The sequence below is a fragment of the Lathyrus oleraceus genome, chromosome 7, assembly GCF_024323335.1.
Source record: "Lathyrus oleraceus cultivar Zhongwan6 chromosome 7, CAAS_Psat_ZW6_1.0, whole genome shotgun sequence".
Taxonomy (NCBI): domain Eukaryota; kingdom Viridiplantae; phylum Streptophyta; class Magnoliopsida; order Fabales; family Fabaceae; genus Lathyrus; species Lathyrus oleraceus.
The window spans coordinates 98,694,968-98,717,423 of NC_066585.1; the positions used below are offsets into that span (position 1 = coordinate 98,694,968).

At 33.6% G+C, this 22,456-nt stretch overlaps 1 protein-coding gene across 1 annotated transcript in view; it reads left to right on the plus strand.

Annotated features, from left to right (window-relative positions):
• The window catches only part of LOC127102223 (disease resistance protein RPV1), a 28,497-nt gene extending 13,409 nt beyond the window's left edge, over positions 1–15,088 (plus strand). The window contains exons 2-5 of the mRNA XM_051039623.1: positions 10,488–11,562; positions 11,928–12,152; positions 12,287–12,409; positions 14,834–15,088. Of these exons, the coding sequence (XP_050895580.1) occupies positions 10,488–11,562; positions 11,928–12,152; positions 12,287–12,409; positions 14,834–15,088 (1,678 nt within the window). The remainder of the gene's footprint in view (positions 1–10,487; positions 11,563–11,927; positions 12,153–12,286; positions 12,410–14,833) is intronic.
• Positions 15,089–22,456: the final 7,368 nt, after the last annotated feature.

A 22,456-nucleotide genomic window follows, 5' to 3' on the forward strand; every position in this document is an offset into this window, starting at 1 on the left:
TCAGTTTCACCTTGAAAACCCATCTAACATTGATGGTTTTCTTATCCTTTGAAAGCTCAGACAACTCCCAAGTCTTATTTCTTCCTATAGCCTCAAGTTCTTCTTTCATGCCTTCAACCACACTTTCTTCTTAAGCGCTTCTTCAACACTAACTAGTTTAGAGTCTACTAGCATGGCACACTGAATGATTTCTCCCTCAGAGTCTATTTCAGTATCAATCAGTATCTCAAACTCTACAAATCTTCTTGGAATGTTTCTAACTCTTTGTGGCCTCTGAACTTGTTCACAATCTTCTAACGCTAGAACAATATCAGATGTTGAAACCCTAGAAGTACCACTTTCATAGCCATGACCACCTTCAGAGTCTAGAATACTTCTAGAGTCTAGATTTCCACCAGAGTCAGAATCACCATCAAAATATGAATCTGAATCAGATTCACCTTCAGAGTCAGAGTCATCTTCAGAGTTAGACCCACCTTCAGAGTCACCTTCAAAATCATCTTCTAATTCTGACTCATCTTCAGAACCTTCAGACTCTAAAGTATCTTCAAAAGTTAACTCAGGCGGTAACACCGCACCAGAGTTTGATTGAGACTTGTTCCAGTCCCACGCTTGTGATTCTTTCACAATGACACCTCTGCTGAACTTAACCTTGTTAGTGACAGGACAACAACACTTATAAGCACCTGAATTGTGGTACCCTACAAGCAACATAACTCTGCTTTTGACGTCCAACTTTCTTCTCTTAGAATCTGGAACATGTTTGTAACAAACAGAACCAAACACCTTCAGATGGCTCACACTTTTCTTATCTATATTCCATTTCTTTAAAGGAATAATTTCTTTCAGCTTTTTGGTTGGACACATGTTAAGCATATATGCTGCAGTGGCAACAGCTTCTCCCCACAAGGTGTGAGGTAGCTTCTTCTCCTTCAACATGCTCCTTGTCATATCAAGCAAAGTTCGGTTTCTTCTTTCTGTAAGACCATTGTGTTGATGAGTGTATCCAACAGTCACCTCATGCTCAATTTCATTCTCCTCATAGAAATTTCTGAACTCTGTAGAGTTATACTCACCTCCACCGTCAGTTTTGAGAATTTTCAGCTTTTGACCACTCTGATTCTCAACCTTGACTTTGAATTTCTTAAATTCAGCAAACACCTTGTGTTTGAACTTTATAAAGGATACCCACGTCATTCTTATGAACTCATAAAAAAATGACACATAGTATTTATTCCCTCCAAGTGAAGGTATTGGAAATGGTCCACACACATCAGAATGCACCACACCCAAAGCATGTTTTACTCTGGGGCATTTCAGATGCAAATGGCAGTTTTTGTTGCTTCCCTCTCATGCACATATTGCATGATTTCTCTGGCTTCTTAATTGAAGGAATTCCATGTACCAACTTCTTTGAATTCAGATGCCCTAGGCTTCTAAAATTCAGATGACCGAATCTTTTGTAAGACTACTCAATTTCCTTCACAACACTTGTTGCACTAAGGCATTTAGAGTCTACAGTTTTAACATTCATTTTGAATGTTCTATTCCTCCACTATGACTTCATAATCAACTTCTGATTATAGTCACACAACTTCAAAAGATTGTCCTTCATGGTAACTGGAAATCCTTTCTCAATTAGTTGACCTACACTCATGAGATTACTTTTCATGCCAGGAACATACCACACATTCTGAATTAATGTTGTTTTACCATTATTCAGAACTACTTTGACATTTCCCATACCTTCAGCATTGAGGTATTTATCATCAACACATCTGATCTTTTTCCACTTTCTAGAATCAAAATCAACCAGCCATTTCTTATTTCCAGTAATATGATATGATAAGTGAGTGTCCACATACCACTAGTCTTCCAAATACGCATCATCAGATTCAGAAGTCATTAATAGCACATATTCATCATCAGAATCTCCTTTGGATATGTTTGCTTCTTCTGACTTCCTTTCCTTTTTTTTACCAATAATCAATAGTGAAGTGGCCAAACTTCTTACAACGGTAGCATTGAACCTTCATCTTTTCATACTTCTCCTTCCCCTTCTAAGCACTCTTTTGCCTTTTAGAAGTTGAGGTTTCTGACTTCTGAACACCATCAGATTTTCTTATAGCTTCTGACCAAGACTACTTCTGATATTTCTTACCAGAAGCTTCTTTCAGAACCAACTGCTCTACCTCCATTTCAGAGTTTGTCTTTGTCAGACACAACTCTTGTGCCTCTAGACTACTTTGCAGCTCTTCAATTCTCATTGTGCTAAGATACTTAGAATGTTCAATTTCCACCATAATGTAATCAAACTGACGAGTAAGAGATCTAAGTACCTTATCAATGATCCTTTCATCAAAGAGAGTTTCTCCACATGACTTCATCTCATTTGTGATCAGAATCACTCTAGAGATGTAGTCAGGTGCCTTATCATTTTTCTTCATGCTGAGATTCTCATACTGCTTACATAGAGACTAAGGCTTTACCTTTTTCACTGATGCATCACCGTCGTAGCATCTTACCATTGTGTCCCACACATCCTTCACTATTGTCGAATTTGCGATTTTCTCAAACACGTTCGCATCCATACACTAATGGATGTAGAACAACACCTCCTAATCCTTCTTCCTCAAATCATGTTGAGCATTCCTCTATGCATCCGTTGTATTTTCCGGAAATGAAACCGGAACGTAATCTTCGTTGACGAGATCAAGAACATCTTGAGCGCCAAACAACACAAGCATCTGAATCATCCACCGATTCTAGATCAATCCATCGAACACTAGAATCTTAGTACTCAGATTATTGTTTATGTTCATCTTCAACCTTGTGCAATTCACTCAGATCTCATCGAACACTAATGTTTCCCAATCTCGCAGAATCAAGAAATGTGATTATATTATGATATAAAAAATTTAAAACGAATTCAAGAAACGAAATCAATCATGCAACGCCTCGCTGTTCCCTCGTGTTTCCTTGTCTTTCCATGTGTATATGAACCAGGTCTCTAGATACCAATTGTTAGTGCACAAGGTGAAGATGAAAGAAGAGAGATAATAACAAACTTCCACTACTCTTACAAAACGGTACGACAAATGGTTACGCACACCCATTGTACATAATTCACACATTCATTACGCAGCACATACAAATGTTGACAGCTACACTTGTTTATATATACAAACAATAATTCCATGTAGGAAAAATGTTAACCTACACTAGCTAGGTTGAGCTTAAAAAAACTAATACTACTACTAAATATGAATTACTTCTAACAGTATGTCAAAACTCGAGTTGGTATATAAAAAATCATAGTATCTTCAATTGTTGTGAAATTGATGCCCAAGAAATAGAGTATGATCGGTTTCTTTATCAGTAAGAGACCAACAAAGATAGGAAAAACTGAGAATAGAGAAGAGAAGAATAATTCAAAATGGTATAAAACCCTGGATGTTTGATTCAATTATACATTAGGGAATAATGTTTATAATTAAATCTCAACCACACAACTTTCTCCTTCTATTAGGATCATCATGGATTGATTAAGATGTGATGACTAGTATGCTACTTATAAGAAAACTAAACCCTAGCTTTCAACTAACATACTAAACAATTGGCCCAACATACTGGCCCAATTCGACATGCTAACCACCTAGCATATTTTGACAGCTACATTAGCCTTCGACTTCGATAGAGTTTACTACACCAATAACTTATAACCCACAAGCTACGAATCTCCACCTTAGAACAAACTCTGAACCACATAACCAACTAGTTGTCATCATGCAGTTCTATCAGCTGTATACATTGGAAAAAATTACAACTTGGTAATCTCTTGGTGATCATATCGACAACATTGTCATTAGTCGAAACCTTCAACACTTGGGCTTCTCCATGCTTAATCATATCTCTAAAGAAATGCAACCTCACATTGAGTTATTGGTTTGCTCATGATAGGTTGAATTCTTTGAAAGGTGTATTGCACTTTGACTATGACATTTAATAGTGATTGCTTGACTTTGAAGTTTCAGCTCCTTAGCAAAACCTTCAAGCCACAATTCTTCTTTCATAGCTTTAGTGAGGGCAATCAGTACTACAAAGTAGTCCTTTCGTAACACCCATTTTACAATGGTCTTCCTGTTAACTGTGGTAATGATTTTTTGGGGTGCTTTTATGATTGGTATTTACTAAAATACATTTCACAACGGTCATAGGTACCAACCGTGGTGAAAAGTAGCATTTTATCATGCGTTCGAACCCTAGAACCTACAATTTTGTTTTTATTTACTTTTAAGCCGCTTCTCACATGGTCGGAACTTCCAACCGTGGTGAAAAGTGGTGTCTGATCATGAGTTCAAATCCTAGAACCTACATTTTTGTTTTTATTTATTTATTAAAAGACATAGAGCAATAGTTATTTAAAGTAACCATTGTGATAGATTGCAATCTACATTTTTGTTTTCATTTATGTTTAAGCCACCTTTTATGATATAAATGATTTGCGTGAGTGAGTATCAGCGCTCAAGACACTACCATTAGTGATCTGCGTGAAACATAAAACTTAGATGAACTTCCAACTTAGACGAACTTCATCTTTGACCTACAAACATCTTCTTCCATTTATGACACTTTATTTCTCCACTAAACCAAGCTCGAAAACATCATTTCTTCCATTAACAAAACTCAAAAACATCATTTCTTTCATTAATAAATTTCAGAAATCTATCACCTCTTCTCCAACTTGAATGAGACAAGGAAAACATGTATTTAAGTTAGCAATGATAGTTGGTGTTGTTCTTGTTGTTCTTTGTTTTTTTTGTTTTTTGTTGTTGTTGTTGTTGTTATTGTCTTTATTGTTTTTGTTGTTGTTTTTGTGTTTCTTGTTATTCTTGTTGTTATTATTGTTGTTCTTATTGTTGTTGTTCTTATTATTGTTCTTGTTGTTGTTATTATTGTTGTTGTTGTTGTTGTTGTTCTTCTTCTTCTTCTTCGTTGTCGTCTTCTTCTTGTTATTGTTATTGTTTTTCTTGTTGTTCCTATTTTTGTTGTTCTTGTTGTAGTTCTTGTTGTTCTTATTGTTCTTGTTTTTGTTCTTGTTGTTCTTGTTGTTCTTGTTGTTGTTCTACTGCTGCATTTTTTTATTAAAAGACATACAACAACGGTTGTTTAAAGTAACTGTTGTGATAGGTTGAGACATACAAAAACGATTATTTAAAGTAACCGTTATCGTAGGTAGCGTGCTACTTGGATTATAATCACGGCCGCACGACCATGATGGAAAGCATCATACATACAATCACACCTTACCTCACAACGGTTGGTCCAACATGGTGGTATCCCTTTTCTAACCGTTGTGATAGCTTTTTTCCAGAGTAGTGAATATACTCTACTTCAGTGGTTGATAATGCAACAACCTTCTGAAGTGTTGCTTTCCAACTAATTGTTGTGCCAAACATAGTGAACACATTTCCTAAAATATTTTTTTGGGAATCCATACAACTCGCATAATCAGAGTTGAAAATCCTTCAATTTCTACTTTGTTATCATCACCATAGGCTCCACCATAAATCATGACTATACTTAGAGATCCATTTATGTACCTTAAAATCCACTTCAAAGCTTACCAATATGCCTTTCAAGGATTGGCCATGTACCTGCTTACAAGGCTCACTGCATATGTTAAGTTTGGCCTAATATAGACCATACCATACATCAAAGAACCTACTATGTTAGCATATGGTATATTGTTCATATAGGATCTTTCGACCTCAGTACTAGAACCTTGAGCTATACTAAGCTTGAACTGAGGATTAGCCGGTGTTACAACAGGATTTGAATTCGACATACCAAATTTATCGAGAGTCTTCTTCAGGTATATCTATTGAGATAAGCATAATCTCGACTGCTTTCTATCTCTCTGGACGTCAATCCCAAGAATCCCGGGGGCATCTCCCAGATCCTTCATGTCGAACTCCTTATCGAGTTCAAACTTAACCTTCATGACATCCTCAACACTGTTTCTTGCTATGATGATGTCATCCACATAAAGCAACAAAATAACAAGTGAACTTCTAGGTCGAAATCCGAGGAAAACATAGTGGTCGAAATGGCTCCTAGTGAAAACTATGTGTGCCATGAACTCGTTGAATCTCCTATTACATTGTCGAGGATATTGTTTCGAACCATATAACGACCTATTCAACTTGCACACATAGTCTTCCTTTTCCTTTTCTACATACCATTCAGGTTGACTCATCAGGATTGTTTCATCTAGATCACCATATATGGAGGTTGTCTTCACATCCATATGTTCCTGTTCTAGGTAAAACTTTGCCCCCCGTGGCTAACAACATTCGAATGGCTATGTGTTTTACAACAGGTGAGAGCACATCATTGAAGTCGACACCTTCATTCTGAGTGAACCCCCTAGAAACCAACCTTGCCTTAAATCACTTTGACATCACTCATTTAATTCCTTCTTAACCTCAAAAATTAACTTATAACTTACTAACATGTCTCTAGCAGGTTTCTCAATCAACTCCCAAGTGTTATTATCATGAAGAGATTTCATCTCATCATTCATGGCTCAGACATTCAGTTTTATTTTGACTCCTCACAGCTTCCTTGTAGTCTCTAGGTTTTTCATTAAGAACCTCACTTACAAAGATTAAGGTGAATGCTATGAGATCTACATAACCAAGTCTCTGAGGTGGCTTGATGACTCTTTTCGACCTGTCTCTTGCTAGAAGGTAGTCATTATCAGTATCCTCATCTTCATCAGCACCTTGTGCTTCATCTTCGACTTCTTATGGGTTATGCAATTCCACATCATTATGCTCCTCCTCGACAAGAATCTCTTCATGTTCCATCTATTCTTCCGAGATCTTTGAATTTATACCAGCATCATCAGTTTTCTTGAACACCATTTATACTTCATTACAAAATACATCTTGACTTATGATACACCTCATGCGACCTGTATTTAGGTGCCACAACCTATAAGGTTTGACTTCGTCAAGGTATCCAAGAAACATACATCTCAAAGCTCTAGGTTTGACATTGTCTTGCCTAATATTAGCATATGCTAAACAACCAAATACTTTAAGTCTGTAGATATTAGGTGGGTGTCTCGTCTAGACTTCTTCACGTGTCTTCATCCCCAAGACAATTGAGGGACACCTATTTATCAGGTATGATGCAGTCATAGCAGCCTCATCCTAAAACACCTTTTTCAATCCAACACTAACCAACATGCATCTAACCTTTTCTAGAATGGTTCGATGAAACCTATTAGCCATACCATTATGTTGGGGATTAGTTGTAGTAGTCATATACCTTGTAATACCAGACGCAAAACAATAGTTGTTGAAATTCTCATTGAAAATTCAAGACCATTGTCGATCCGCAACCTCTTGACCTTCCTGCCAGCTTGGTTTTTGACTAGAGTCTTCCAACTTTTGAAATCTTAAAAAGTTTCATCCTTAGCTTTCTAAATGAATACCCACAACTTTCGTGAGTAATCATCAACTATGGATAGAAAATATCTTGCACCTGAGTGTGAAGGATTTCTTGCAGGCCCCCAAAGATCAGCATGTATATAATCAATGGATCCATGTCTTCTTTTTTACCTTTGTTAAACTTCACCCTACAAGATTTACCAAATACAGAAAGTTCACAAAAATCTAGTTTTTGACCTTGTCGCCACATAAAAAATTTAATTTCGATAATTCGACTAAGCCTCTTTCACTGAGATAACCAAGTATCTTGTGCCATAGCTCAGTCTTCAACACAGGTTTTATGGATGCCACGTCTGTTGAACCACTTACAACCTCGTCCTCACGGGTATACAGGCCTTGCCTTTTGATGCCTCTTAATACTTCCTTCAACCCATTTATTACCCTTAGTGTACCTTGCTCTCCTTTTAAAACATATCATTTCTTGTCCAATATACCAAGAGAAATCAAATTCCTCTTAAGATCAGGCACATACCTGACATCAGTCAATAGCCTTATTGACTCACCATGGAGCTTGAATTTGACATATCCAATTCCTACAATTTGCAGGCTCTAATATTTTCCAGCAGCACTGATCCACTATATTGATCACATAATTCCTCAAACACGTCTTTTTTTGGATACATGATCCAAGTACAACCTGAATCCATAATCCACTCCTTGCTAGAGTCGTTGCTAGAAACCACTAGGACATCAGATGATTCATAATCATCTTTCATATTAAATGCATTACCATTAAACTTTCCACCATGATTATTCAAGCTTCCAGGACATACCTTTCTTTTATGTCCCTCCTTCTTACAATGATAACACCTAATTGGAGAAGCATTACCACCATAAGAATTCTGTAGAATTTTACCATTATTTCTCTCATACTTACCATCTTTCTATGAGAATTTTCCTTTAATGGACAAACCTTATCCAACACATGATGGTTTTTACTCTTTTCTTTTGTTTAAATCCTTATAGTACAAGGTTAATTGAGCTTTTTCAAAGGTCAGGGACTGTCTTCCATACAACAGGGTTTCTTTGAAGTGAGCATGAGATCTTGGTAAAGCACATAACCTAATCAACGCTTGATCTTCATCATTAATCTTGACCTCAATATTTTCAAGATCAAGAATCAACTTGTTAAACATGTCCAGCTGCTCAGCCAAGACTTTGTCTTCACTCATCTTGAATGAATACAGAGCTTGCTTTAGGTACAAACGATTGACGAAAGATTTGGTCATATACAAACCCTCGAGTTTGCTCCACACACCTGCTGTAGTTTTTTCCTTTGAATCCTTCCAGAGAACCTTATCACCAAGGCTTAATATGATAGCATTGTGGGCTTTCTCGATCATCGTTATCTTATCCTTCTTCATTAGGGAAGCATACATCTTCTCTTATCCTTTCAACGCTTCTAACAAACCCTACTGAACCAGCAAAGTTTGCATCTTTAAACGCCACAAACCGAAATCATTCACACTAGTGAAATTCTAAATCTCATACTCTGTTGACGACATCTTCGCCTCCATGCTCATCGCACCAATTTGTTGTGAAATTGATGCCCAAGAAACATAGTATGATTGGTTTCTTTATCAGCAAGAGACTAACAAAGATAGGAAAAACTGAGAATAAAGAAGAGAAGAACAATTTAAAATGGTATAAAACCCTAAATTCTTAATTCAATTGCACATTAGGGAATAATGTTTACAATTAAATCTCAACCACGCTATTTTCTCCTTCTATTAGGATTATCAGGGATTGATTAAGAAGTGGTGACTAGTATGCTATTTATTAGAAAACTAAACTCTATCTTTCAACTAACATACTAAACAATTGACCCAACATAATGTCCCAATTCGACATGCTAACAGCCTATCATATTTTAAAAGCTACACTAGCCTTTCGACTTCGAGAGAGTTTGCTACAAAAATAGCTTATAACTCATAAATTACACTAATAAATAGTTTTTTAAATCTATTTTAGTTTGCATATAATATTGTGTCTAAAAGTTTGTTCGATCAACGACAAGATGTCACACACAATATTAAGACAATCTGAAACCCAAACTCCCTCTAAATCTAAGACCTCTCACTTTCACTCATACTCTATCTCTCAAGTGATTTCAAGATAACTATCATATGTGTTGTGATGAATCACTATTACAACCAAATACTTTATCCTTCTAAATTAAAAAAGGCACTAAAGAATTGAGTATTACAACCAAAATACAAAGACTCGATAGAAAGAAAAAATATGGCGCACTTGAATTTTTAAGGTTTGAGTCTTTAAATAAGGAGAAAATTATTAAATAGCAAACACGATCCAGTCGAAAATCTCAGTAGGTTTTCACATTTCCTCATTTTCACAACTCTGAGACCTTCAATAGAGTCTTGAATTTTCTTCCATATGAGGCTTGATATGTAGTTAAGTTGTGTCACCATCATCAGAGACATTACCGCCGATTTTATCGACTTCACAATCATTAATAGTGTCATCACCAAAACTTTAGGAAGGTTATCCACAGGATCATCAACTTCATACAAGCAAGTACATAGATCCACGGGTTAATCCTTAAAAGGTGACTCTGAAATACAACACTACTTCTAAGGACGAAGTTGGGACCTAACTTGGGGTGTAGACTATTTAACTTCAAATATTAATAATAACTTTTTTACATATAATTTATATGAAAAAATATTAAATTATAATTTTATAATATATAAAATATATATTACTTATCTTCAAGTTAAACAAACTTAAATTTTTATGTAGAATCCATCAATCTCACTTATATGTGTAAATATATCTGATGTCCTTTCTTATTAAATTTTTGTTGTCTTTGTTGTTATATTCATATCGGTTGGTTGTGAAACTTTTTTATGCAGGTGTTTGGATTCATACTCAAGTTTATTTTCATTTAGTTTTTATGAAGATGAAAATAATTCTTTAAATTTTTCCATTATTTTTCAGGCCAAATAGCAAACTTGTCGAAGAGATTGTAAAAGATATTCATAAAAAATTGAGTAGTTGTGTCTCAAATGATCACGAAGGAAAGATTGGAATTGAAAAGCATATTGAAGAAATTCAGACGTTGTTGCATCTTGAGTCATCGAGTATTCGTATTATAGGAATATGGGGTATGGGAGGGATCGGAAAAACTGAAATTTCTAGTGCAATCTGTGAAAAACTCGCAACTCATTTTAGTTCTAGAGGCATAGTTAAAAATGTTCAACAGGAAATAAAACTATATGGAGTAGACCGTGTAAAAAGAAAATACTTACCACACCTTCTAGATCAACAAGACATTACTTTCTCTAGATTCAATATTTCATTTGATTCGAGGCTCAAACAAACAAATGTTCTTCTTGTTTTTGATGATGTGAAAGATTCTGATCAACTTAATGATTTAATTGGAACACATAGTAATTTTGGCCCCGGAAGTAGAATCATTGTGACTAGTAGAGACAAACAAGTGCTCAAGAATGTCAATGTTGATGAAATATATCACGTAGTTGAGATGGATGATAAAGATTCTCTACAACTCTTCTGTTTAAATGCCTTTAAACAAAAAGAACCAATAGAAACTTATGTGAGTTTGACGGAAAAGGTTTTAAATTATGCTCAAGGAGTTCCACTAGCTCTTAAAGTTTTAAGATTATTTCTTCAGGGTAGAGAAAATGAGGCATGGAAAAGTGAGTTGCAAAAGCTTGAAAAGAGTCCCATGCTTAAAATTTTCAATGTGTTGAAATTGAGTTATGATGGACTTGACAACGAACAAAAGGATATATTTCTTTATATAGCTTATTTTTGTAGAGGAGATACTGAGAAAAGTGTAGTTCAAACATTTGATTGTTATGGTTTTTCTACTCGTATTGGAATGGATGTTTTGCAAGATAGGTGTCTTATATCTATTTTAGACGGTAGAGTTTGGATGCATGATCGAATACAAGAAATGGGACATGAAATTGTTCGACAACAAAGTGTCAATAATCCAGAAAAACGTAGTCGATTACACAAACCCGATGATATATATGATGTTTTTCAAAAGAACAAGGTATCTTCTTTAGCCCCTCAAATCTAACTTGATAACTCATTCTCTATTTCTCTCTCTCTCTTTCTCTCTTGAGTAATGCTTAAAGTTACTTGCTTTAGTTTTAAATATAAATAAAAATTAACTAAAATGAGTGGATATATTTGATCCAAATTTTAAATAACTACATTAATTGTTTTACTCAATTTTTTATTATATTTAAGACAAGAGAAAATAGTACATTTAATGGAATCACTTTTACTGTTTATTTATCTCTAATAATTTTCATTGTTGTTGGTGTTTAGAGACATGGAACAAATGCAATCTAGAGTATACTATTGAACATAAGCGAAATAAAGAAAGTTCATTTACATGCTGAAACTTTTAAGAAAATGCAAAATCTCCGAATGATCAAATTCTATAATACTCGTTCGCTTCTAGATTTCTCTAATGTGGCATTTCATACATTTTTGAATAGTTTTCCAGATAATTTAAAATTTCTTGGTTGGGATGGTTTCCCCCAAAGATCTTTGCCACAAGACTTTTGCCCAAATAATCTTGTTGCACTTGATATGCCTTATAGTAATCTTGAACAACTTTGGGAGAGAGATCAGGTATTTTGTTTCAAGTTTTATATTGTGTGCCTTTGTACTTTGATAATAGAATTCTATTTTAAAATTATTATATATTCAGCATTATGAATTGGTTCAAGTTCATAGTTGATGATTTATTCTTTTTTTTCTTCTAGAATTTACCAAATTTGAAGAGACTTAATCTTAGCTGTTCTGAAAAGATGATCAGAGTACCAGACTTGTCTTTGTTTCCAAACATTGAAGAAATAATTCTTAGTGGTTGTGCAAAAGCCTTGAATGTATTCCAAAGCTTCCGCCATGTCTAAAACATCACTTTTGAGATCCTAGGTAAATATTCTTGGCAATCAGATTATCAATTAAATGTCACAGTGAAAGGGTGTGGAATACGTCCTCTGTATGTTATCAAAGAATCGAATGCGAGCAAAGGTGCACAATAATTCAGTTTAGTAGGAAAACAAGCAAAAGAAGAAGGATCGCTAGTTGTTACATGTAAGTAATTTTTTCTTGTGTAAATAAATTGTCTCATCACCAATAATTTTTCTGTTGCAAGCTTTATATGTTGAAATTTTGTTGTATAATTCACATATCACAAGTACTGTGAATTGAATACTTTTTTTTGTGGCATTTCATGGATTCCTTGACACATGTTTTGAAGTGTCCGGTATCAACCTCATATCATCGAATTAGGAAGGTCCATATAATTGTAAAGCAATAAATGTTTTAACCAAAAGCAACTGATTTCATATAATTGATTTTATTTTCTGTATTGATTGCTTTTGGTAAATAGATAACAAGTGATTATTTGTATTTCAGACATTTGGTAGACAACTCAGAAACATCATTTTCTGCAATCCAAGGAGAACATAAATCCAAGGATAACACAAATCACCATTAGTCACAGAGGATGCTCGTTTTATTTGAACTAGTAAATGACCATTATACTTGAATGCCCAATTTCAAAGAAAAACTATACCATTATATTACTTTGTTATGTAACTTTTGATATTCTTATTATTTATATTACTTAAATTACATGAGTAAAGAAACATAAACATTAACTTCAACATTAAATTTGAAATTATTACAGAACAATAAAAAAAACTTATCATAAAATAAACATTGAAACATCTAAATGACTTAGACAATGGACCATATTCCTTCATTCATTACTTTCACCAATTCTTCTTCTTTGCTTCTTGCTATCCTTAATGTACATCATATGTGACATTTAAATTTTTGAATTTTTCATTTTCATATCAACTATTTTCAAGATACATCAATATCAACTATCCTTAACGTACAATTTATTTCAATTAAACTCTAATATGATTTTTTTATTGTATTTCAATTTAGAAGAGAATTCTCTTCCATATATTTAAGGAAGAGAATTCTTGCAGTGACTTTTTTTTGTTAATTTAGATGTTAATGCAAATTTCTTAATTACTTTTATTTCTATCCCGATTGAAATTAAAGGGGATTTTATAAAGAATAGATTAAATATACCATTCTTTGAATTTTCTTCTCTTTGCTGACAATATTTTGTTCCGCTTTTTGTAGTCTTCGTTGTATCTTCTTTTTTATATATATTATCTAGCTCTATTCAAAAATAATAATTCAATTCATTCCCCAGTTACTTTTTCATTGATCCATGCAATGCAAATTACATACATTTCTTTTTTCAAATTAATATATATATATATATATATATATATATATATAGATATATATATATATATATATATATATATATATATATATATATATCATCAATTTTTTCTTTTATAACAAATTTACGTAGAATTAATTTTTGATATTTTTAATGTATATTAAAATAAATTATTAATATATCTATAATATTTAAAAATAAATTAATATTTTAATGTTATTTTATTTTAAAATTACATTATCTTTAAATTTATTATCTTTCTTTATTAAAACTTTATTAAAAATTTAATTTAAATGAAAGTAAATTTCAGATTTGAATAGATTCAAAATTTTAATTAATTAAAAATCATAAGTCAAATTCATATTCATATTTAATCAAATTAAATCGAGTTTTGATATGAAACTCTAGTTTTTCTAAATATAAATTAATAAAATAAAATTTATTATTAATAATATTAAAACTAATAACTATTTTACAAAATAAAATTTGAAAATATATTTTGATGTTTCAAAAATAAAATTTAACACTGAATTGAAATACACAATAAAGTATAAATTGTAATTGATCTAATAAAAGAATAAATATTTTTAAACTCATATTTTTCTCAAATAAAATAATTGATTTTCAATTTTTTATTTATTATTGTCACCCTATTATCAAAATTATATGTTTTATTTTTATTTTTAAATTATTATAATTATTTAAAAATATTAAAATAAATTATCAATCCATTTATTTTATATAGAAATAATAAAATATTATTACTTAGAACAAGTTATATTTAATATAATTTGACAAAAAGTATGTTATTTTAAAATTATCTTGTTAAGAATTTAATATTTGTGTATAGAATATTCCATAGAATATTCCTTCGTCGTCATGCTCGAATTTCTGATTTGGTTTCATACTTGCACTCAATTTTTATTTAACATCTACATAAGTACATGTTCTAGTTTAAACAACATTTGTTTCGTCGTTCGTCGTGACCATCAATGTTCTTCCCACCACTTAGCGACTTTGTTTGCACACTTTTCAGGTACCAGCTCTCATCGAAGATCACTCTGCCATCGATTCCGTCACTTTTACCAAAGTTCTGCTCATCCTGTGCGAGAAACTAATTGGGATAGTTAAATGTCATACAGAGACAATAGACCAACAACGACAGCCTAGGGTTGTTGTTGTTGCTCCACCAACTATCATAAAAGAAGTTATTATTTTGACCGCTGATTACAATGAGTTCCTTCTGTTCAAAGCAATACATCAACCATCATCTTATGTCGTCGTTGCTTAGTCTGATAATCATGTAGGCTTAGTCTTTACATCTTTCTTCCTTGGTCCTTGGGTCCTTGACTTTGGTGCCTTTGATCATATGACTGGTAATAAATTTATTTAATCTCACTTGTCTTATTTTAATTATTTGCCTTCTGTCACTATGATGGATGACTCTAAAATCAAAGTTCAAGGCCTTGGTCAGGCACACTCACTTCCAAACTTGTCTTCAGATTTTGTGCTCTATATTCTTGGTTGTCCTATTAATACTCTTGTGGATCCCAACATCAAGCATCTTTCGAATTAGGGGGAATCGTTGAAACACCCGGAAAGATATCGACAACTTATTGGTAGACTCAACTATTTTACACTCATCAGACCGGATATTACATTTGTGGTGAGCATTGTGAGCTAAATCCTTAATGCTTATTGTGATAGTCATTGGGATGCAGTAATTCAAATTCTTAGATATATAAACAATGCACTAGGAAGAGGACTATTATATGAAGATAAAGGTTATGTTAAAATCATTTATTATTCAGATGCAGACAAGTTTGAATTAGCGTCGGATAGGAGATCCACATCTGAATATTGTGTTCTTATCGAAGGTTCGATGTTGAAAATTCGAGTCGGCGTTTGTTGGAAATAGTCAGCTGAGAAGAACCATTTATAGTGTGACACTTTTGAATTGTGATCTAGGAAGGTAATGGTGGACCTTCGGGATTCCGATTGTTTAAATTTTTTAATTATATGTCTGTTAGTCCGTTTTACACGTTGTGGACATTCCGATGTTGAAAATTCGAGTCAGTGTCCGCCCAGAGTTTGAAAGAGTCACTTAAGAATGACCCTTTATAGTGTGAGACTTGTGAATTATGATCCGGGAAAGTGATGGTGGACCTTCGGAAGGTCGATTGTTTAAAAATTTTAAATGGCGATGTTTGTTATCTGTTTTAACACGTTGTGGATGGCCTGATGTTGAAAATTCAAGTCAGTGCTTGTATAACATTGGAAAGAGTTAGCAGGGAAGGATCATTTTTAGTGTGACACATGTGTATTGTTATATGGGAAGGTGATGGTTGACCTCCAAGAGTCTGGTTGTTGAAATTTTTTAACTTCTATGTTTGTTAGTCCCTTTTACACGTTATGAACCATGAGATGTTGAAAATTTGAGTCGTTGTTCGTCCAGGGTTGGAAAATGTCAGCTAAAAAGGACCATTTCTAAGTGTAACACTTGTGGATTATGATCTATGAAGGTGATGGTAGACCTCCAGGAGTCTGATTGTTTTAAATTTTTTAATTTCTATGTTTGTCATTTTGATTTACACATCGTTCATAGTGGAACTTTCGTTAGATGTATTTTGTATGATGTCAAAACTAGGATACTTTAGCGTTAATGTGTATTGGGCGGTATACTCTGATTCTCTTTGTGCATCTTTGTATTAGGAAGCATAAAAGCATTTAGAAACAACTTGGAGAAGGTCTCATGCATAAAAAATGTATGATTTTTTTTGTGAAAATTTGCATCTGTAGCGGGGTATTCGTTACCTTTAGATTTATTGACTAAATCAAAAGTAAATCATACAATTCGAGTCGCCACCGCACTTCTATTTATCCAAAGGAAAGGTTAGAAAGCGAACAAAAACCGAGAAGTTTTATCAAATCAAAAACTGATTAAAATGTTAGAGATCTGGGTAAGGGGGTTGGTTATGCAATGGGAAGGTTTTAAGCACCCAAAACATCCTTAGTACTCTAAGGGAGCCCTTTTCACCAATGTTGTAAGGTAGGTTGGTATTTGTGAAAATTATTTGTGCAAACATGATTGGGGAGATGAGAAAAGAATATACAAGCTATTTACAATTTTGTGCTTGAATGGATAAACCCATTGCCTACGTACCATCTTAAAAGGTAGGATCAAAACCTCGTAGTTCGGGGTAAAAATCTCAAAACAAGTTGGTGAATTGATTGGTCAAAAGCCTTAAGGTCTTTTGTTATCAAAGGGAAAAAACTCAACCTAAAAACCACAAATCCACCATGTGAGGATAGCTTCAACATACTAGTGAGGGGTTAACCCTATAATAAGCATGGCAGACTTATAGTCCATCACTAAGGATATAGGTGAGTATTATATCAACCTCTAAGATAACTCAAACCTAATAGCTAATGTTTATGTAAAGCTTTGGCAAGAAGTGGTCATTGAAACCACAAAAACAATTGAGTGAGTTGTATTTACCAATGAAAAGTATTTACAAAGTAAGGTGAATGTTGACTTAGAATTCAATTCAAAATAAGTGTTATGAAAAGAGTTTGAAAAAAATCAAAAGCAGTAGTGCTTAGGTTTCTAAATTTGAAAACAATGTTAATGTTTGCACAAAAGTTTGGCTTGGGTTAGAGTGGAGGGAAGAAGAAGAATGGCTAGATTCTAAACATACAAAGATGAAGGAGGAGAAATAAAACCACAATGGATCTCCCTTCTTGAGATCATAGTGATGATCTAAGTTGTTCCCTTTCCTTTGGATTAGCAAGCAACAAGCAAATAACTCAAGCAATCAAGCAAACAAGCAAGCTCCTAGGAATCTTCCAATGGCTTTTGTATCTCTCACTTTGGATGCTCATGACAATGGTTCTTCTACTTGGCTCAAGTTAGGATCCCTAGCACACAAGAACACACAAATCAAAAAGTTCCACAGTGCAATAGAAAGAATGGACAAGAGTGAGTTTAGAATTAGGTCCTTTCAATTCATCTTCAAGCTTTAAGCATTCTAAAGGCATGAGGCATAATTGCTCTTTGACATTTTAAAGCATTCTAAAGGCATGCGGCCTAGTTTCTCTTCAAACTCCATTAGCATAGGTAAGGTCCTAAAATCTAAGTCCTTTGTCCATTTGCATTGGGTTCACACAATCAAAACAAAACAAGCACAATAGTATATACACAATAATGTGCTCAAGCGAGCAAAAGACAAATTGCATTAACATAAACATGAGCTTAAGTGAGCAAAGGGCAAAAGCAAATGAATTAATGAATAAGATATTAAATTGCATAAAAGTAAATTGCAAGAATTAAATGCTTTAATTAAAAGTTAATGGTTATTAGTTAGTGTTAGTGTGCCATAAGGCAATTTAGCGCTATGTTAAGCAATCGTAAGTGGACTAATGTAGTAGTCACACCTATCTGAGGTCGGTCAATAAAAATATAGGCAACAAACACAAGTTAGAGACCATGACTAATAATCCAACCTCCTACAAATTGCCATGCCAAAAGAAAATAAGAATGATCTTGTATTGATTTAGGTTTTTTGCCTGACCAAGAAGCAACCTATCCTTAATGCAAAGTCATTCACTTGATCTTTGATCAAGATGAATTAGATTTGAATCAAGAAAGGTTAAGCCTCTCATATGTCAAAGCTAACCACCAATCTTTAACTCATTAATCAAAAGGAAAAAGATGATGAAGAAGAAGAAGAATGAGCATAAATTGAAATCCAAATGAAATATTCAACACACATTTGATCAAACATGAATAGAATCAAAGTCAATCAACGGTAAACAGAAGCAAGATGAAGTTTAGAAGTCAAGAAACAAATAAAATATTTTTGGTATTTTTTGAGAATTAAAATAATACTTGAATTAAAATAAACAAATAAAGGTCAAACTTCAAATCCATTTCAAATCAACTAGGAAAAGTCCAAATGGATATCCTAAGTTCAACAAGGTCAAACAAGGTTTGACAAAAATTTTCATCATTTTTAGAAAACAAAAACTATTTTTAAACAATTAAAAATGAAGAAAATATAACATAATTGAACTAAAATCTCAAATAAATCTCAAATCAATTAAGAAATTGATGAGGATATTTTTCATAGATTCATCATCATTCAAAGATGTTAAGAAAATATTTTTGCATTTTTTGAACATTGGAAACTATTTAAAATGAATTAAAAGTAACCATAAAAGAGAAAATTCTCAAAAAATATTAAATGGAAAAATAAAAAATATTAAAAATCATTTTTAGAAACTATAATTAAAAAGGGAAATGATGCAATTGGTCCCATATTTTTTGGATTTAAAATGAAAGAGTTATGAATTTTTGAAATAAAGAAAATAAAATGAAATACGTCAGAAATTGCAAAAATCCTGGCACGTTGGATCTGATTCATTAAATGAGGTGGTACATCCTAAGACCCTCAAACGCGCGCTCATGGTGATCCAGAGTCAAAGGCGAAACATGCAGCATTATTAAAAGTCATAACATCCAAAGGCCATGATTCAAACTGGAAATAGCAACCAACGGTCCAGATGCAATCTGGCATGGTGGACGGTGGTGTACACCACCGTCTTCTCCGGTGAGCAAGCCAGCTCCGGCCAGAGTTGCAGGTTTGCAAAACCTCACCAAAACGTGCGATTCTCATATCATTGGAAAGCTGGGGTGATGTACATCACCCCTATGCCATTGGTTTCTCCTCTAGACTCTCATAGAAGGAGAAATCTGAGATAGAAAATTATGGAGTTCAATCTGAGTATGCTCAATTCATGAAATTAAATACACCAATCAATTGCCTCTTATGAGAGGACTTCAGAGGAACCAACAAAGACAAGAAATGAGCAAGATCCAAGGAGATTCGAATGGAAAAAGTTTGAACAACAACCTTTGAAGTGCAGCTCTACAAGGCACAATCTCTTCCAATTCACTGTTGCAGTGTGACATTGAGATGGAAATGAAGTTAGGCTAAGGAATTGGAGTTCAATAACCAACCAAGGAAGTTGAAAATTGAAACTGAAAAATTGAAAGAGAAATGCAAAATTCCTTTAGGTGAAGGGTGGGATTCCAATTCTGCAGAGTATTAGGCGCCTTAAGGTTGGAAATGGATGAAGCTATGCACCTGTATTTATAGTGAAAGCTGATGCAAGCAAGGCAAAATTCATGTGCATGTGGAATGAGGGCCTCCATGCATGGGCCTGTACAGGCGCATGGGAGGCCCAAATGCAATTGGTTTTGCATGTTGAAGTGTAATTGGAGTGTTTTGGACGTGCAAATGTGATTGAATTGGCTTGTGCATTAAGTTTCAACATGTTATGCATAAATGAACATAAATCTTCATCTCTTCGAAAATGCACTTTGCCAAATTGAAACATGGTCATGTGGGTAATGGTTGGAAAGGTCTTTACATGAGGAACAATTGTTATGTTGAACAAAAATCCATTTGGAATTGGGAAATTATTGAAAACAGGCCTTGAAGTTCAAGGTACAAAACATGCATATGAGAATTTAGCAAAAATGGACCAACTTCAAGCCCTTCTATTTCAATGATGCAAGCCTCAAATGACAAAATCTTCAAAATAAAAGTTGTAGATGTTTTCAATAAAATCAATTTGGACTTAAATTTTGCATCATTCGGATTTTTTATGATAAAGTTATGGGCACTTGAAGTTGGACTTTTTCACTTTTCAATGGCTTTGGTCCAAAATGACCTATAATGTTTTGTATTATCACATGTACTTCATTTAGGATTATGAAAATTCGTTCAGAATAACAAATGAAGTAGACATCTTAAACTTTCCAATGCATTTGATCCCACCTCAAAATTAGTAAAAATGAGTGAGTTATGTCCTTGGGAAGTTGACCCAAAATTAGGGTTTCAGTCAAAATGACCTATAATGTTTTGAAATGAATGATGACTTTCCAAGTTTCAAATGGATTTTTTATGAACATGAACGTTGTTCATATGGTTCTTAATAACATTTTTCCTCTTGGGGTCATCTTCATTTGACAAACACATAAAAAGTTAGGTGTCAGTGGATTTCAAAATAGTCAGATGAATTGACTGATCAACTTCTCAAGTCCAAACTTCAAATCTTGATGAATTGATGATTGAGGACACTCAAATAAACTCAAATATGCATGAAATGATGAATTAAAGAACTTCCCTTGATTGTATTTAATCATGGGTTGAGGTTGCTTCATGAGCAAGGTGTAGCGGGGTATTCGTTACCTTTAGAGATATTGACTAAATCTAAGGTAAACCATACAAGTCGAGTCGCCACCGCACTTCTACTTATCCAAAGGAATGGTTAGAAAGCGAACAAAAACCTAAAAGTTTTATCAAATCAAAAACTAGTAAAAATGTCAGAGATCTGGGTAAGGGGGTTGGTTATTCAATGAGAAGGTTTTAAGCACCCAAAACATCCTAGGTACTCCTAGGGAGCCCTTTTCATACTTGTTGTAAAGTTGGTATTTTGTGAAAACTTGTTTTGTGCAAACATGATTGAAGAGATGAGGAGAGAATATAAAAGTTTATTTACATTTTGTGTTTGAATGGATAAACCCATTGCCTACGTACCATCTTAAAAGATTAGGATCAAAACCTCGTAGTTCGGGGTAAAAATCTCAAAATGAGTTGGTGAACTGATTAGTCCAAAAGCCTTAAGGTCTTTTGTTATCCAAGGGAGAAAACTCAACCTAAAACCACAAATCCACCATGTGAGGATAGCTTCAACATGCTAGTGAGGGGTTAACCCTATAATAAGCATGGAAGACTCATTGTCCATCACTAATGATATAAGTGAGTATTACATCTACCTCAAGGATAACTCAAACCTAATAGCTAAAGGTTATGAATTTTTTTTTATTAAGGAAATGGTCATTGAAACCACAAAATTATTTGAATGAGTTATATTTACCAATGAAAAGTATGTACAAAATATGGTCAAAGTTGACTTAGAAGTTCAATTCAAAATAAGTATTATGAAAAGAGAGTTTGAAAATCAAAAGCATAAGGCTTAGGTTTCTAATGTTTGAAAAGAAGTTTTAAATGTTTGCATAAAAAGTTTTGGCTTGGGTTAGAGTGGAGGGAAGAAGAAGAATGGCTAAAGTCCTAATCATACAAGAGATAAGAGATAAGAAACAAGACCACAAATGGAGTTCCTCTCTTGAGATCATATTGATGATCCAAGTAGCTCCCATCCTTTGGAATATGCAAGCAAAATAATAGTAAGCTCAAGCAACAATCAAACAAGTCTCTTAAGAGATCCTCAATGCATCTTGTATCTTTCACTTGGGATGAACGTGGCAATGGTTCTTGAGCTCTCATAGAATTCCCTAGCACAAGAACACACACATCAAGAGTTCTATGAAGTAAATCAAGAATGGACAAGAGTGAGTTTAGAGATTTGGTCCTTCTAATCCATCTTCACATTAAGATCCTTTTACTCCAATTTGCATAGGGAAAGTCCTAGAAACTAAGTCCATTTATCCATTTCTTTGTATTTGGTCCACAATAATCAAATCAAAACACAAGCACAATAGTGTATACACAATTATATGCTCAAGTGAGCAAAAGGCAAATTGCATTAACATAAACATGTGCTCAAATGAGCAAAGGAAAAAAGCAAATGA